This window comes from Misgurnus anguillicaudatus, chromosome 5 (genome assembly GCF_027580225.2).
Source record: "Misgurnus anguillicaudatus chromosome 5, ASM2758022v2, whole genome shotgun sequence".
NCBI lineage: Eukaryota > Metazoa > Chordata > Actinopteri > Cypriniformes > Cobitidae > Misgurnus > Misgurnus anguillicaudatus.
In genome coordinates this window covers 33,305,114-33,323,783 of record NC_073341.2, presented here as the reverse complement: position 1 = coordinate 33,323,783, position 18,670 = coordinate 33,305,114, and the positions used below count along the sequence as shown (strand labels likewise).

The window sequence follows — 18,670 nt, the reverse complement described above, 5'->3', positions numbered from 1 at the left end:
AAATGTATAAATACATTTTGAAATATATGTTGATATGAAGGTTAAAACTAAATATATTTCCAAATTCAAAAATATATTCAATTGAGCATTAATTATTTAGCATATATTTAAAACATATTTCTGGCCAGAGAAATGTATTTTTTTCCATATGGGACACAGTGGAATGTGCAGTTTGTAATCCCCTGACATGGGCCCACTTCCCTTTCCCTCAACAAACACATGTTTCAGATCAATGCTCCTGCAGGGTTACATAAAAGCACAGAGGAAGTACAATATTAGGACAAAGTTCAATCTTTTGTCGTGTATGGTCAAAAATCTATGTTGGTCAGTACTATGAATATGAGAGAAATACTGTAGCCTACAGTAAACACCTTATGAGCTAACACATGGGTCTTGCTCACTATTGGCAACATACGTGAACACGACCGGCTGCCAAATCAGGAATATAAACTACACCTTCACTGCAAAACTTCCCTTCAGGACTTGCCAAGGACCAAGGTATCGTGTCTCTTTCTCCGAGTGTTTGGGATCCAACATGTTTAATCTTTGAAAAGTGATAAGAAATAGAAATAGAGATTAACAGTATGTAAGTACAATTGCAAATATAACCTAAAAATGAGCAATAATTCAACAACAAGTACTTATCTTAGCTCATGTTAATTTCAACATTTACTAATACATTTAAAGATCAAAAGTTGTATCTGTTAAAATGGTTAATGCACAACAAACTTAAAAGAACAATGAACTTTGTATTATGTTTGCTCATTTGTAAGTCGCTTTGGATAAATAAAAAAGGTTGCTATAAAAATATATATTGCTCATTGTTAGTGCATGTTAGCTTATGCATTATCTAATATCATGAATGCAATCTTAATGTAAAGTGTTAGCCTTAAAAAATTGTGCAGAAATTTCCTTATCTATTTCCTTTTTATAGATGTTTTTGATCTATTCTATTCTATTTTTTATAGATTGTTTTATATATATTTTATTTGTGATAGATAATCTATTGATTTGATCATCTTATCTATTGCAAATTAAAGATTAATAGGATTTGTAATAGGATACTAATTTTAAACAGTTTCACTTTTTAAATATATAAAGACGTACTATAATATGTTTCCCTATCAAAATGATTTTTTTATCAAACATGTATTTTCAGACAATGCTAGGCCTGTGCCGCCCCCAGAACTTAGTCTTTGTTGCTTTCCTGTGGAGTCTTCCACCACTTTCCCTGGCTGGTAACATCCTGGTGTATCCTGTAGATGGAAGCCACTGGCTTAACATGGACGTACTGCTCAGAGAACTTCACAACAGAGGTCATAAACTAACAGTGATACGTTCCTCCACTAGCTGGTACATTAAAGAGAACGCAAAACACTACACGTCCATCACCGTTCCTCTTTCACACATCAGCAGCCTGGAGGATCCAGAGTACATGGCATCTTTTCTGAGAAGAAACATCGAAATTCAAAGAAACGAAGGGTCCATTTGGTCATTTATTTCTCTGCAGAAACAAATCCTCACTATTTTAGGAGAGTGTCACAGATCCTCTGCTGAAATGGCGAGGACCATCCTGGAAGATAAAAAACTGGTGAAAAAGCTCAAAACATCCAAGTATGATTTAATGCTGACTGACCCAGGCTTTGCAGGAGGAGTCGTTTTGGGTGCATACCTGGGCCTACCGATGGTCTTCAATGTCCGGTGGAATATAAATGGTGAGGGCCACTTCGCGATAGCACCCTCGCCTCTTTCCTACATACCGACTATTGGATCTGGTGTAACAGACAAAATGACGTTTGTGAACAAATTGAAAAATGTCCTACATTATGGAATTGGTCAGTACATTGATCACGTCATCACAAGGCCTCTCTATCAAGGAGTTATCAGCAAATACATAGACCCGGATTCCACCGTGTACTCTCTAACCCAAGGAGCTGATCTGTGGCTCATGAGAATTGATTTTGTATTCGAGTTCCCTCGTCCTACAATGCCCAATGTGGTCTACATCGGAGGCTTCCAGTGTAAACCCTCCAAGCCTCTCTCTGCTGAATTGGAGACGTTTGTTGAGAGCTCTGGAGAACATGGGGTGGTGATCATGTCTTTGGGTACTTTGCTTGGAAGTCTGGTTACGGACATATCAGAAGTTGTCGCGTCTGCCTTCGCTCGTTTGCCACAAAAGGTGATCTGGAGGCATGTAGGGGAAAAGCCATCTACTTTAGGGAACAATACGCTGATAGTGGACTGGTTGCCTCAGAATGACCTCCTAGGTCATCCTAAAACAAAAGCTTTCGTCACACACGGAGGAACGAATGGGATTTACGAGGCCATCTATCATGGCGTACCGATGCTTGGACTTCCACTCATCTTCGATCAGTTTGACAACATGGTTCGACTCCAGGCCAAAGGAGTGGCGCGAGTGCTCGACGTCACAGCATTGGATGTAGATACACTAGCACAAGCCCTGAAAGACATTCTAGATGAAAATCAACCATACCAGAAAAATATGCGCAGAATGTCACGTTTACATCATGACACACCCTTAAAGCCGATGGACAGCGCCATCTTCTGGCTGGAGTTTGTCATGAGGCATAAAGGGGCAGCGCACTTGCGTACAGACTCTTACAAGCTACCCTGGTATTCCTACCACAACTTGGATGTATTGATGCTTCTAGCAAGTTTGTTCATGGCAATCTGTCTGTTTTTGATCTTGATGAGCAGGGCTGTGATGAAAGTTTTGGTCAGAAAAATAAAAGCCAAAAAAGAGTGATATATTTGGCAACACTATGGGGTGGTTTCCCAGACAGGGATCATCTTAAAACAGGTTTTATTAGGAAATATAACTAGTTTTAACAAACATAAAACATTACTTGTGTGCATTTTGAGGCAAAACAAAAGGCACTGATGTATTTTAAGATATGTCAGTGCAAGATGTTATCAGTTTGGACAGCTCTTACACTTATTTTAGTCTGGGACTTGTCTAATCCCTGTCCGGGAAACCCCCCCAATACGTTTGCATCACTTTTAATATAATGCAGAATTGGTTTATATACAGCTTTCCTAAACTCAACCATTGTTTAAAAAACCAAACACAATCTCATGGCAATTCATAGCAATGTTTTAAGCGGGTAATTCGTAAGAAGCTCATTTGTGTTTTAGTAAAATCACCTTTTAACCCAATGACATAGGGGCAGTTTCCCAAAGAGATCCTAGTTATATCAGTAAATATAAATAATTTATAAAAACAGCTAAGCTGCTTACAAAACAACCAATACTAATGTGCATCTTGGGACAAAACAATGACACTGATGCTGTTTTTAAATTAAGGCAGCTCAAACATGCATTTTAGTCATTCTTGTATTTTTAAATAATCGTAAGAATTCATATGGCACCATGTAAAACCATGAGACCAGGTTAAAAAACAGGCAAGTCTTGCCATAAACTTTGGTTGAATCAATGTTGCTTACATGTTTTATAATCTATCAATGGCTTATATGTGTACAATAAACTAAAACAGTAAATATTTTTACACATATAAATGACACATTGGTTTAACATTGCTTGTAGTTTTGACAAACTAGTAACAATTTAGCTAACAGTAAATTAAATATTTTTTAAAAAGAACTGCATCACATGTTTTTTTATCATTTGCTTTATTGATTTGTACAGACATTGAATGAACCAGCTGTCTATTTCGCACGCAAGTTTCACTTAACACAACCACCGGCATGGTCAACAAAAATAAAATTATTCGGAAATCAGTCAAAATGCGACAGATGGCCGATGATGCTGAACATCTCCTACATTTTGGAATGGTGTACTATATATGGTTACAATAGGTGAAATACTTGAGAGAGTAAAAAATAAAGTGCTCCGTCTTCATCTGTTCTACTGTGTCACTTTGAGAATACTCATCTCACCTCTCCGAAAGGTAGCAATCCCATTTCTTTCTCTATGCAAAACAAAGTATAAAAAAAGGTTAGAAATGTCTAGATATTTCAAATCTACAGACCACAGCTCAATTTTCACTGTGTGATATTTAAGGGGGTCAATGTCATATACATGCAAGATATAAAGACAAACACTTGAACACAATCAATAGAACATGTAACCTATATAATAGATACCAGTCTGTAACTTTGTTTAGTTCCAATAGGAAAACATTACAAAATGCTTTTTCCTTCTGTAATTATTATAGCAGTATCATTTATTTATCCACAGCGAACATCTCTAAATGCCTGTTTCACTCCAAGTCACCACTTTTCTTTCAACAGTTTCAATATATTTCATAACATGAAGTAGGACAGAATGAATGAGAAGAAAAGAAAGAGCTTTGGTATCTTAAAAGTGTAGCAACAGATCTCAAGTCAAAATTACTGTTTTTACAATTGTTTGTTGCTCAGACATTGTCTCTCCAGTCATTTGAAAACACAGGTTCTGTTTCACATTGGCACATTTTGCGTTACGTATTATTCAAACTGCATGAAGGTTTGTTGGACAGATTATATCAGCAAAGAAACCCAGGCAGGTCTTTCCTCATAACACCAATCATCATATATATATAGTATAAATTATATTAAATAAAGCACATCTAAAACTGCAAACAGAAAGCACCACAAAACAACGAGAAAAACAGAAATGTTGAGCATCTGTCAGGTGTGCCGACTGCCGAGACACTTTTCTTTCTAGCAATAAGATCCCAAATCCTGTTTTTACACACAAAACTCAACTTATCAAATAAATTTATGACCAAACACATTAGTCCATTCATAATATTTCTACAAAGCCTTAAATGCCGTGGTCACAAAAACTGCATCCTTCACAATAAACCATAACTGATGCAAAAAACTCTTGGCCCATAGATTCTGCAATATCTGTTAACCAATAACAATGAAGGTAAATTTGTTAAGTTTGGTCCCAAACTGGTTATAAGTAAGCCAATTAAATGTCTTAATCATTGTGGGAAAACCTTAAAGAACAACTATTAAGCCGCAAATTCAAGTGACATTTACCAACATAATTGAGTTTCCCAAAACCAGATCTCAGGGACATGCAAGATCAAAACACAACCTGCAATCAAACATTTCATAAACCATACTAAAAAAAACCAACACTTCATGCTTCAAGATCTTCAGATAATGGCCAACACCCCAACCCGTACCACTACATAACACAAACCCAAAAGGACCTCGATGCTGATACAGGAACTGAAAATTTTCTGTGTTTCAAGTAGCCACAAATCCACCGTGAAGCCAAAACATTGCAGTGCGTTATGAAACTTGCGTGTTTTTTTACTTTGTGAAAGGTTTATCTTGAGATTCTACTTTTTGTGATGTCATGTGACATAACAAAAAAAGTTTAAATTTTCCATTTGACAAAAATTGCACATGGAAGATTAAATGGACAGCATGGAAAAGGGAAATATTGCATGAAGAGCTGGCATTTTAAAGGCAAATAAGTTTTGTATACAACATTTTGTAACCTTGTAAATCTTAATGAGGTAAACATTTAGGCAGGAGAATTTCACTAAAAGCAAATGATTGTGCAACAAGACCCGACAGAGATGGAAAAGAAAAACAACATTTCACACAAGATTAAAACATTAATGAATCATTAGTGTTATTTATGCAGGAAAAAGACCAAAGAAACAAAATGCTTTCTTTCTCTGCTTATTCCCCCCTTCATGTTTTATTTCCACAACTTGAGATACTCAAAATAAAATAGAAATAACACAACTTTTCCAAACGCTCTTAAACCCCTCCATCCATAGAGCACCTTTCTTTAAAGAGTCATTGCCTTTCTTTTACATTCCTCACTTCCTGTTTCCCAAACCTCCATTAATCTCTCCATATCAGGGTCTTTGTGAATTTCCTCCACTTGCCCGCTGATCAATTCCTCCACTAGGACAAGGGACCTTCCCTGCTCACCGTGCTCGCACTGGCACCTCCCGCGATCAGGTTCCTCAGCAACTTCCTCCTGCCGGCCTGATAGTCTTCCTCATCCACGTTTACTAGTAGCTTAATGGCTTCATGGCCAACAGCTTGCTTCAGAGAGTCTGTGATGAAAACGCCCTTCAGGGCTTCCAACAGCGAGCCGTTGATGTAGTCCCGCCAGAAGGCGTCCAGGTAGGTCAGCTCTGAGAACTTGATGTCACAAATGATGGAACCCAGATCCCGGGATTTAAGGATGGTGTTGGCCTGGTTGAAACGCTCAAACTGCCTCTCTAGTGCCTCCTGCTTGTTGGAGAAGACGTTGCCTTGTAGAGCAGACTCGTGCTGGCAGTACTCGGCACGTACTCGCAATCGTATGTCTGCGAGATTAGAAAGGTTTTAAGACACTGTCTTACTAGCATATTGCATTTAACTGAAGCGGGTGATTCGTTTACAGAAGCTATCAGATAACAGTATCTATATGTTATTTATCAAATGATCAGTATTAAATAAGTTGGGTAGGTTTGTTTTCTTACCACAGGTCTGTTTTTCTCTGCAGTCTGCCGTTGTGTGAGATCTCTTCCTTTTCCTATTTGGAGCAGGTGGGGTTGGTTTAGCACGTGGTGGGCATACCTGGGGTCCTGATGGAGGACAGCAGATCAATGGCTGCGGTCCTGAGACCCAAACATAACAAAAGTCAAAGATAACATTTAGGAGAAAAAAATTGGGAGATGCTTGAAGCAATATTTAGTTCAAAATAAGAAATGGGACATGATATAATACTACTGGGTTCACTGAGATCAATTACTTTCTTTTCCTTTCCTTTGATTTTTTTAAGTACCTTGACTATAAAGACTTCAGTGTTTCCCATACATTGATTTATTTGTGGTGGCCCACCACAGAATCAACACTGGCCCCCACAAATAGAATTTTCATGATTCCCATTTACATTTTTATTTCACTATTTAAGACAGCTTTATTCGGCTTAAAATATAATTTGATATATAATACAGATCAAATACAGATACAGATCAAAGAGTAGAAGTGAAACATATTTCAGGTGCCAACACTAGATCAAACGCAAACACGACATGATGACGTCACATATATGCTAATTAGCGGGTGACGTCATCACCACCACAGTCTCCTCAAAATCCTGTGGGAAACACTGGACTTGTATGCTTTAATACTTTTTATTTCCTTTCTACTATAGGGCTTATAAAATAGCTAGCCTGACATCCCGGGGCTATTGTGCCTTCTTGTCGGGCTACCAAATGTATCTCTGCCCTATTTGTCGGGCTATCTTAGTGAGAAAAAATATATATTTAATGCTTTTGCATTCTGTCACAGATATAATGGGTAATTATGTTGTATGCCATTCGTGCATCCGATATTGAAATTGCATTTGAATGCATGCTTGCTTTTTAGTTTTACTTTCTATTTGCGATTGTACAGGGAGCGAGCAGCACTGATTTGTCATTGATGCTCTGCAATCATCTTGTCAGTCATTATTATCCTCAAGTAGGAAGTGAAATGTCCTGTAGCAAGCTTAAATGTGCATTATAGCCCGCTGTCAATTATTCCTTAATTTTTTGTGTTTTGATAGATGTTTTGTCTCAATATTCTACAGTAAAAATAATGTAATTTTTTATTTGGGTTACTTGCATTTATTTCGGGCTACCAAAAACCAAAGAGTGTCTGCCTAAAAGGGATTTGAAATTTTGCTAGAAAAAATATTTACGTTACTTGAAGAACCCCATAATGTAATGCTCATTTTTAGCTGCGGGGGACACCATTATGTTATGCCTAGTGCATGTAATGGTTGTTGCGAAAATTTTACTACAGTTTACTATAGTAAATACTATGGTATCTACTATTAGTTTTTCAAGTAAGAATGTTTTACTCCCGATTCCCAACTTCTTACCTCTCAGATCGTCTTTACTTTGATCATCTTTCATTTGTATGTTGTCTGTATTTTGCATCATTTATGTCACTCCCCGATTCATATTGAAAAGGCTAAAAAGAAAACGTTGATGTTCTTGTATTTTTTATAGCATGCAGATGTCAAGACCAAATACCGCCACCTACTGTCTGTGTGCATTTATACCTCTCATCTTCTCATCAAAAGAACTTTTGACGTTTGTACTATTTGTAATTTCAAATTCATATAGCCAATCCCAGTATTAATCTATTATGCCAGGGGTGGGGAATCCTGGGTCCTGGAGGGCCACTGTCCTGCAGAGTTAAGGCTTTGTCCACACGAAGCCGGTGCATTCCCTATCCGATCATTTTTTTCCTTGTTCTAAAAAATAATCCGTAAACACAAAACCACTGAAACCGACTGAAAGCAGTGTAGTATATATGCCGGACCAGTATGGGGCGCTGTAATTCTGCCACAGATATACACTATACACGAAGAAGACGACTTTGAGCATGCGCATAACCAACGTATGGTGTTGTCCATTATAGCTTGTTGCTCACCACAATTGCAAAGCAGCAATAGATTTTGCTGTAATAAAGCTAGTAGGCTTTAGTAGCTTCTGTAGCACGAACACAATCACGTAGTCCGCCATTATTGTTGTTGCTGTTACGTGTGACGCTTCCGACACGTGATGTGATGACGTTTTCACTTCACAAAATATACGGATTGGCTGTACACACGAAACCGCAAGGGCGTCGATTTCAGATTTATCCACTTTAGGACCCGGTTTCAAAAAATTGCGGTTTCACTCTCTCAAAACGGCGGATCTGTGTGGACGAAATGGCAATACGATAACAAATTGCGTGATATGCGTCTCCGTGTGGACAGCCCCTAAGTTCCAACCCTAATCAAACACACCTGCGCTTAATTTCAAGTAATCCTGAAGACTTGCACTGTGTCCAAAACCGCTCACTTCCATACTATATAGTAGGCAAAAAGCACTACTTCGCCTACTATATAGTATGGAAGTAGGCTGATTCGGACGGAGCGTTTGGTTAGAATTTTTAGGTTTGTTTGATTAGGGTTGGAGCAAAACTGTGGCCCTCCAGGACCAGAATTGCCCACCCCTGGTTTATAGTCAGGGTACCCTTTAAAATATTGAGAAGCAGGAGTTAAATTAGCATGCATTGCTTTCACTGTTTAGGCAGGTTTGGCCTTTAAGTAATCCCCAAATTAATCAAGTTAAAAAAGCTCCACTTTTAAGAAATCGGTCTCAAAATCTGCTTTGCAGGAACGTGTCACTAAATACTCTCCAAGAAATTAATTCAATCGTTGTTACATGAATCCGAAACCAGCCTAATTATACAGGTGCTCCTTTAGACCAATTAGTCATACTAGTCATTACAGGCAAAGCACCAACTAAGTCAATTTTGATCCCAATTCAGAACTAAAAAAAAATGTAGTTAACTGAAAAACATTAAGTTTAATGCACAGGACAGACCTGTTCTTCTGTGAGGAGTGCCCTGTTGGGCCTCTCCTGCTCCTCGAGGGGAAACATATCGTACGGATGTCTCCTCCAAATATTTATCCACTGGATCTGGGCACACTGGAAAAAAATAGAACAACATTACATATTGCCAACAGAGCATCAAACAGGCTCACATCACAACCGACAAATGAAATAAAATAAACCGGAATTAGTGGCTAACACATGAAAACAAACAAGTGTCAGTGTTGCTAATGAGATCTCCAACCTGTCTGTCTCTTGCGCAGCGTTACATAGGGCAGCAGGTCGTGGCGAGTGATGATGCGAAGCAGCTGAAGAACGTGCCGGAAGTTTGTCTCGTCACACCGCCCCTGCCGCTCCAGAGCGAGCAGGAAATCCCGGCCGCTCCGTATTCCTCCCCTTTCGTACTCATCAATAACGTCCACAAAAAGGAAGGAGAGCACACGCACGTCACGATGCGTCAGCTGTGCTCCCACGATATCAAACATACGGTGAAGAGAGTAAAGCCCATACGCATTGTCCACCGCCTCCTCCGGCCACGGCTCGGACCGGCCGGATGCAGATCTCCTAGATGAGTGAGAATTCCCGCAGGATGCCGGAGCCAGGCGGCTTAGAGAGAGCGCTATGGTGTTTCCGTGAGCTGCGGAGGACGAGGATGCCGCAACCCACCCTCTCCGAGGAGAGGAGTGTCCGGATCGGGAATACGAGTCTATAGGGGAACGCGGAATGTGTTGCCTGCCCTGACTGGAGGAAGAGTTCTGTGGAGAGATGAGGGCAGGGTTGGCATTCCCATGCTGCTGTGAGGTCATCACTCTTTGCTAGACGGCTGACAGGTGGGGGGATGGCAGAAGGCCCTGACAGGAGTGTGAAACTCAAATCCGTGTCAATACACTTGGTCCACAACTCTCACCTCCAACTCTAGAAAAACAGAGAATTGATTAATGTGCAAGAACATACTCCAATTTCGCATGAAAGTGAAGCACACAAACCTTCTCATGCAATGAAAAGCACACAATGCACATGTTAATGTGAAACTATGTTGATAATAATATCTATCGCCAATAGGGGTGCACCGATATATCGGCCGATGATGCTTGCTATGTTTCTCAATGAATTACAGCGAAAGGTCGCTACATCCAAAAGCCAGAGGGCGCTCTCGTGCAGAAACTCAATAAGTGCTGTAGACGAAGAACCATTACACACGCAACTATGACACGCAGCTCCAGGAAATGGCTTAAGGATATATTTATATTGGTGTTCTTAAAACGCAGCAGTCAGACAGAAAGAAAGAAAGAAAGAAAGAAAGAAAGCCCACTGGTCTTTGTACTTTGTACAAATTAGTCTTGCAACTAATTTGGCGAGCTGCTCCATTTGTTTTACTTTGTTATTTGACAACGACACTAAGGTAACCGCTTAGTGAAATGTACAATTAAAATTGACTGACATGTCTGTCTCAATGAAAATTACCTATCAACAGCCACACAATGTCGCAAGCGCTCTTGGCAAACAGAGGAGAGGTTTGAAAAGGACAATGACGCACACAAAACACTCAGCAAAAACACATTTATTTTAAATTACCCGAGACCCGATGCCGCTATTATTATACTTGACCCGTGTCCGAGGCACATGTGAAACTTTTGGACCCAAACCTGATCAGGTCTCGGGTCGGACCTCGGGTTTTCGGATCTAAGTGGACCCGTGAAGACCTCTAGTACAAACACGAGTCAAATAAACTATACTTTGCAAGGCTGTGCATTCGTCCGAGCACGTACTTAGCATACACATAAAAAAAACTATTACTATGGTTTACTATAGACCAGTAATTCTTAAAGTGTGGTCCGCCAAAAGATGACCTAAACAAGGCAAGTGTTTATACAATCGTCACTTATTTAAAGGAACAGTATGTAAGAAATTTATATCAATTAATCATAAAATGGCCCTGATATGTTAGTAGACATTAAGAAATCATTTTCATTTCAAATACTCATAACACTGACAACAGTGGTCTGGCCAGGATATTGTCATTTAAAAAGTGGAGTTGCAGCCCTCAACTGATGTTTATGTTGTCTTTTTGTGTATTGGCCACCAGTTGTGTGATTGCAGTACCAGTTTTAGCCACAATCCTACATACTGTTCCTTTAAGTAGATTTTTTATGGACTTGCGAAACTGTGATATCAGTTCTTGCCATTCTGTTTTAATAACGTGGATCGGTGGCTAAACCAAAGAGGAGTCAAAAGAAAAGATCAAAGCCGTTTCTCAATATGCGTTCTTGTCTGTACTTGTGTTCTTGTGGACTTGTGAAACGTCATCAGTCGCGGCCCAAGTACTGTTCCAATTCAAAGTTCGCATCAAGCCCAAGTTCACATAAAATCCCCGGATGTGTTCTTGATCCGCCCATTTTATCGAGGATGCATCAGAGGAGACTTGTGTGGACTTGTGACAGCGAAGTTTCCCAGAATGCATTTCGTGTCAGGAGTTCGTTCTTCCGAGTCTGAACTTGCAAGTTCGAACTACGAAGGACACAAGTCCGAGTTTGGCGTACTTGGTATTGAGAAACGGCTCAAGTGTCAACAGAAAGCAGCTAAAATCCACAGATCTATTAGTTTTGTAATATACTAGTTTTTGTTTCATGTGGAAAATCCCTGTAATTTCAGTGATTTTGGATATTATAGGGGGACATTTTTTCAGCATTTTATTGTTACCATAGTTACAACCATAGACTTCATATACCCACCACCTCAGTTTTAAACTAACTAATTTAAACTTGGCTCTTTGGAATGACATTAAGTGGGACCTAGGCTGTTACAGTATGTTTAATTGCATTTTAAACATGTGCAGTTTGTTGTTCATATTAAGCTGCAACTCATTTCACATTTACTTTTTCAAATAAAATAAAATTCATAAAATAATTTCTGAACATAGCATTGCATTTGTGTTTAAAAAAATTAGTTTTTGACTTGAAACAGTTAGCTTATCCTTCCTATTTTGTTGTTTTTGGGGGCATGTTAGAGTGGGATTCTGTTACCCCGGATTTCCACCGACTGCGGAATGGCTGCAGATCCGCTGGGGAACGGCCCCGGCCATCCGCAGCCCTCCGGCACAAATACGCAGAGCTTCTATTTTTGACGGGCGGAGCCATGACTTTATCACGTGATCATACCTGAATTCGCGAGAACTCGTGTTTTTTTATTAAATCTCTGCAATACAAACATTACAAACACACACAAATAAAGTCATTATTACAGAAACAACAAATAATAGACAAGAACCGAGCCAGGGGGAGTTTCAAATAAATACATTAAATATAGAGCATAAATAAATGGTTTTAGCAGCCTTCTTATTTTTTGAATTTTGGATGGATTTGATGTACTGCTCTGTCTACGCGAGATATCGTGTTGTGATCTGGGCTGGTTTGTAAAAACGTCATAATTCAACAGCATAATGGGCAGAGACAGAACTAGGTATCGCGCGATCATCACGTGAATTTGCGAGACCTCATGGGTCCTCGTCACTTCAGCACGCAGCCGCTCTGCAACAAATACGGAACTGGCGGGTATTGGCGGACGGCGGAGTGCGGAGCCGTAATGCATCAGAGCCGATCTGCAGCTGCTTCGAAGTTGGTGGAAATCCGCCGTTAGGTGGTCCTCAGAAAAAAATTGGAAGATAAAGTGGTCCTTGGTCTGAAAAAGTTTGAGAAACACTGCTATAGACCAGTGGTTTTCAAACTTTTCCGTACGCGGCCCCCCTTGTGTATGGTGCATTCCTTTGCGGCCCCCCAAAGAAAATTTGTGACAAAAAAATGTTCTAAAACACAACATTTTAATAGAAAAAAAAACTTCTAAAAAAAATTATCCAAGAAAGTAGTGCTTTTAGTTAGTAGCCTTATTTTTTTTAGGTTTAATTACACATAATTCATAATAAATTAATGTATTTCATAAAATACATGAAATGTGTCTCCCCTTGTGATGTCAGAAGGGGATAATACAGCACATTTATCTGCACTATCCAACCACAGCACTGCCATTTAGTGCAGAGATAAGCTCGTTTGAATTTAAAAGTAATAATATTATTTAATATTATTTATTATTTAAAAATAATAAATTATCTATATGGTATTTTAAACTTCACATATGTACTCTGGGGACACCAAAGTTTAATTTGACATTTAAAAAAAAATGTTGTGTAATGTCCCCTTTAATGTTGCTGAGTCCATCATGGTATTTGAAATAAACATTCCTATTTTTAAAAGCACATAAATGGTATTAACATGATTCAAGTTGTATTGCAATTTTGTTTATCATAATAAAGCTGGTATGAAGTACAAGGTTGAAAAAATATACAGTTACAGTATCTAAAGTATAAATGTGGTGAACATATGCTTAAAACTGATATAATTATAAATGTTTTCCCCTGTCCCTAGCGTTAAAATAATTTGAGAATATACCACTGGTATACGTAACCAATACTTAAAACACGTGACACCCATCAGATTTATACACAAATATATATTGCCCAACTCGTTCAAGATTATGACACACAAGCCATTGCTCAATCATCCACACGGTAATACAAATCATAAAGGCTTGTTTTTAATAGCATATCTACACTTACAATTTTTCTTTAAAACTCAATTTAAGCGTAACGAATTTACAAACTTAAAAATTGACAAGCTTACATAAATAAATGTGCTTGTTGAGATTTCATTAAAAGCAACAGCAAATCAAATACGTATAACTGAATAATTGGTTCCTTGGTCTGTGTGTGTACATTGCAATATATTTATATTACATTTGGTCTAGTTAGGTAACCATCGAACCGGTTTAAGAGGATGACTATCAAGTTAGCAAGACACAACAAACACATGATTTACATATCATTGCTTCTCAAACCCTAAAATATGAATTTTACTTTCAAAAGCCTTCAAACCACTTTAAAGACAGCTAAATGTAGTAACATATCACTTAAATTAGCAATCAGGTGTCAACAATCCTAAAAAAAATCTATCTGGACAGCTGTGTTAGCTTGATGTGTAGCATAACCTAGGAGGGGCTGAATAACACCGTGTTATTTCAAGAGTTCATTTATTTTACAGGCTACTACTTAATAGCAATAATCTCTAGTGTATATTTATTACCAAATATACCGAACGGTTATTTAATAATGTTTTAAACTTAGCTTAGCAACAGACTGCTGGATTGCTAACGTCAACAGCGTGTAGCAACACTGACTGTCTTACCTCTTTGATATCATGAATCGCTTTATAAACACGCCGACAGTAGACTTTCAAACATGCGGACTGCTCCTCATACATCTGCAAAGACCGTGTCTGGGGATAATTTAAACGGTTTGGTGAAGCTTGGTAACGAGCCCATTTTTTGTTCCTCTACTAAAATGTAGGTACATCCAGGACACGAGCAAGCGTGGGGCAACATCCGGGGAATATAGGAAACGCTTCATCTTTATTCAAAAGACAATACACGCACGGCGTTCCTGAGTGATGCGTTTATAATTTTATAAAAAATATATTATAAGCGATAAATTCACAGAAAATTACCCAGAAGATATGTTTGCAAAGAACAGGAATGTTTATTTCGAAAAATGATTGATAACAAAACACTGGATTGTCCTTTTCCCTTATGTATGTTACCATGGTAACCACAGCATCTTCAAAAACACTTAACCAAAATTAACCACTGTTTAACAATAGTAACCATGGTTTTGATTCATTTGTAGAAAAAGTATTGAAATCACAAATTTACCAAAATTGTAAAATCACTGTAAAATGTATAATCAAATTCCCTTAAGTTAAAAGTTAATTTAACTCAATATTTTAAATCTTTTTCTGATGAGTTAGTTATGTTGTTAGTCACATTTTTTTTTACTTTGCATGGTCTCATTACATTTGTTAAAAGTTGTTAAATTGTGGTAATTCAATTGATCACACGCAAACCATAATAATATTTTCTTATTTTTTGTGTTTACAGTAAATTATTGTAAAATTATGTTCATATTAAAACATCATATTTAATACATATTTAACCCCTTTACAGCAATATTATATGTACATTTTGCAGACATGCCAAAGAAAGTGAAGAACTGACATCAAAAAATCTTGCATAAAAAACCTGCCCATTTAATTACAATCATTCTCGCCCATTCTCAGTAAAATAATACAATATTCTTGAGATGAGATGTATGTAGATCGTAGCATGCTGTAGATTAAAATGATGGCACGAGGCTGTCAAAAAGTTCTGTAGCGTCCACACATTCCTTGTTTTTGACCTTCCCTGGAAGCTGATTGAAACAAAGCATTGGAATCAAGTTAATAAAATAATGAATATGTATATGAACAGAAAATGTAAAAATCAGATAAAAAAATTCACTGTATTGTTGATTTATGTCAAATTGCAACATAATACTTGAACTTCAATAATGCATGAACTCACCTGATTGCACACAGCTTTTCCAAACCGGATGAATGTGGCAAAGTGCTCACAATTTAGTGTGAGAAGCTTGTAGGTAAATTCCTTGTCCAGTAAACCATCTCGTCGCCGTTTCATGTCTGCCTCGGGTGAGGGCTCGAAAGCGTGACGGTTGTTGCAGACTGACACTTTAGCTCCTTTAGGTGTATTAACTTCAGCCAGGGCCTGACGACGTATTTTAGTTTCTCCGAGCAAAAGATCACCACAAACAGGAAAAATAGCCTGAAGGTAGCCTCGAAATGTACTTTGCAGCTTCGTTTCATCTGGTATGGGAATAGCAAAGTTTAAGTGCAATCAGTGGTATAAAAAATCAACAGGCTATCTATATACACTTAAAGTGACTTTAGTACCCATGACTGTCATTTATTTATTCGAATGAATTGATTTTAATAATTTGGTTCTCATTGTCATGGATCACAAGATGTATATTGTTATGGCCTGCCAGAGACTGACTGATTGCCTACTATAGCAGGGTTGAGCCTGGTCAGTAGGATCGGAGACCTCCTGGAAAAACTAGGTTGCTGCTGGTAGAGGTGTTTGTTATGGTCTGAAACTTCTTGTAAACCATGACAATGTCAATACCAAAATATTATAATAATTAAAAAAAACTATTTTAAAAGTGTAGAAAGCATAAATGACTACACTCTAAAAAAGGCTGGATTAAAAATACACAATAATGGACAATGTATATATACAGAATAAATATAGTACTAGTATAAAATATCTTGGAATACTTGCTTTCCTATATAGTATAGTATAATATAAGATATTATGTACACGTAAAGTGACTTTAGTATCCCTGGCTGTCATTTATTTAATCTAAAACATATAACAATAACAGTCCAATATATTTATAATATATTCTATATACTACTTTGGTTTTCTGGACAAGGTTTAATTTAATTTATGACTAGGTCTTATTAGTTACAGTATATTAGGACATTTAAGTGGTTCCCAGACTAAAATGTATGGTTGAGCTGCCCCAATTTTAAAAACATCTTGCACTGACATATCTTAAAGGGATAGTTCACTTTAAAATGAAAATTCTGTCATCATTTACTCATCCTCATGTTGTTCTAAACCTGTATGAATTTCTTTTTTCTGATGAACACAAAATAAGATATGTTGAGAAATGATGGTAAACACACAGCAGTAAGTGACCATTGACTTCCATAGTAGGAAAAACATAGTTTGGAAGTATTGTGATAAATGACTAAGAAAATATTTTGATAAATTACACAGTTGACGGTACCCATTAAATTCCATCATATTTTTTTATTCCTACTATGGAAGTCTATGGTCACTTATTGCTGTGTGTTTACCATCATTTATCAAAATATATTCTTTTGTGTTCATCAGAAAAAAGAAATTCATACAGGTTTAGAACAACATGAGGATGAGTAAATGATGACAGAATTTTCATTTAAAAGTGAACTATCCCTTTAAGATATGTCAGCGCAAGATGTTTTTAAAATTAAGGCAGCTCAACCATACATTTTAGTCTGGGACTACGATAAGGCCTGTCCAGAAAACCGCCCATATGTATACAGATTAATAGGACACATTTTGCATATCAAAAATGACCTAAAACATTTTGCATGTCTTACCTAAATTCACCCTATATAGGTCACAAAATGATAAAATATCACTGCTGTAGTATCTATATTAAAAAAAAAAAACATTTATATTTACCCGCAACTGCGAAGTGAACAATATATCCATCACCGTCGTACACGCCCCAGTGTGCGTAGCCAATGGGATAAGCAAACTCAATCAAATCTCCGAATTGCGCTGTGGATACAATGTGCTCAACCTGTGCACGACAGTTCAATTTTTTATGTTACTCCACCTGCTACTGTTACAGGTTTCAGAACAAGTTTGACCACGTTTAATAGCCTACCCAAAGACATCTTTTTAAAATGTTGTTATATTGTCAAACGACGGACCTATTCCATAAAATAATCCCTTTAACAATTCTTAAAAGTATTTTCTATAAGATCAATGAATTAAATAAAATAAAATATAATAAAAACAATAATTTATTTAACTTTGTGAATGTTTTTGTTTAAAATGCACCTTAGCACCACAGTCGTAATTTTAGGAAATCAATATAACCTTGAAATAGCCTAAGCTTTTTTGTAAATCAGTGGGATTATTTGAACAGGTCTGACATCCAATCAGGAACATCACGATCATAAGAAACATGATTTGATTACTTTATAAACTTTTGTAAACGTTTTATCGACTATGCAGCGTGTTATTAATATCAATATGTAACTTAGCTTACCTGTTCCTGGTACTCCATGTTTGTTGTGGTTAAACGTTTAAAGTGAAAACTATGCATAAGATTTTTGGCCAAGCCTGCTAGGCGTGTCACATACTGTATAAGAACAGGCTGACCAACCGGCATTCTAACTAGTTTGTAAAGATGTTAAACGTGTTTGACTTCATGCGCCGATGCGCAGACCGATCGACGCATGACACCAAAGTACCGCGAGAGTGATTCCAAAGCACAGACCTCGAATCGCTCTCGCGGTACTTTGATATCATACGTCATCGGTCGAACGCACCTCTCTCAATAGGTTTCTGTACACTATCATGATGATAAACCGAAAGCATTTCGATGCTTGCTTTAGTGACAACACTTTCACCGCTGGTCTAGGATCAGTTTCACCCTAAATTAAAACTTGAACTATTTGTGAGTGGCTATGTGGATCAAAATATAGCCTATGAAATAAATAAAATAACAAATAAGTCCTTTTGTGACGCACAATATATCCATTGTGTGTCACTTACTCTTGAATTTACTTTAATACGTTATGTACTTAAAAA

At 37.5% G+C, this 18,670-nt stretch overlaps 3 protein-coding genes across 4 annotated transcripts; 1 reads left to right on the top strand and 2 right to left on the bottom strand.

The window, feature by feature from the left end:
• The first annotated feature begins 186 nt into the window (after window positions 1–186).
• On the top strand, window positions 187–3,879 carry LOC129413796 (UDP-glucuronosyltransferase 2A1). 2 transcript variants are annotated; one of them, XM_055167574.2, is made up of 2 exons: window positions 187–586; window positions 1,160–3,879. In XM_055167574.2, the coding sequence occupies exon 2, from the start codon at window positions 1,163–1,165 to the stop codon at window positions 2,765–2,767; it is 1,605 nt and encodes a 534-aa protein (XP_055023549.2). In that variant the 5' UTR covers window positions 187–586; window positions 1,160–1,162; the 3' UTR covers window positions 2,768–3,879. The 2 variants fall into 2 exon arrangements, with proteins under 2 accessions (XP_055023549.2, XP_055023548.2); XM_055167573.2 differs by having other exon boundaries at window positions 194–498.
• Window positions 3,880–4,188: 309 nt separating this feature from the next.
• dedd (death effector domain containing) lies at window positions 4,189–14,777 on the bottom strand. The gene is made up of 5 exons (XM_055167575.2): window positions 14,593–14,777; window positions 9,603–10,273; window positions 9,350–9,454; window positions 6,464–6,601; window positions 4,189–6,307 (listed from the first exon to the last, which is right to left on the bottom strand). Exons 2-5 carry the CDS (start codon window positions 10,162–10,164, stop codon window positions 5,898–5,900), a joined length of 1,215 nt encoding a protein of 404 aa, XP_055023550.2. The 5' UTR covers window positions 10,165–10,273; window positions 14,593–14,777; the 3' UTR covers window positions 4,189–5,897.
• A 141-nt stretch (window positions 14,778–14,918) lies between these two features.
• Window positions 14,919–18,283, bottom strand: LOC129413800 (phospholipase A and acyltransferase 2). The gene is made up of 4 exons (XM_055167576.2): window positions 18,126–18,283; window positions 17,531–17,651; window positions 15,803–16,101; window positions 14,919–15,650 (listed from the first exon to the last, which is right to left on the bottom strand). The coding sequence occupies exons 1-4, from the start codon at window positions 18,246–18,248 to the stop codon at window positions 15,576–15,578; spliced, it is 618 nt and encodes a 205-aa protein (XP_055023551.1). The 5' UTR covers window positions 18,249–18,283; the 3' UTR covers window positions 14,919–15,575.
• Between the last annotated feature and the right edge of the window lie 387 nt (window positions 18,284–18,670).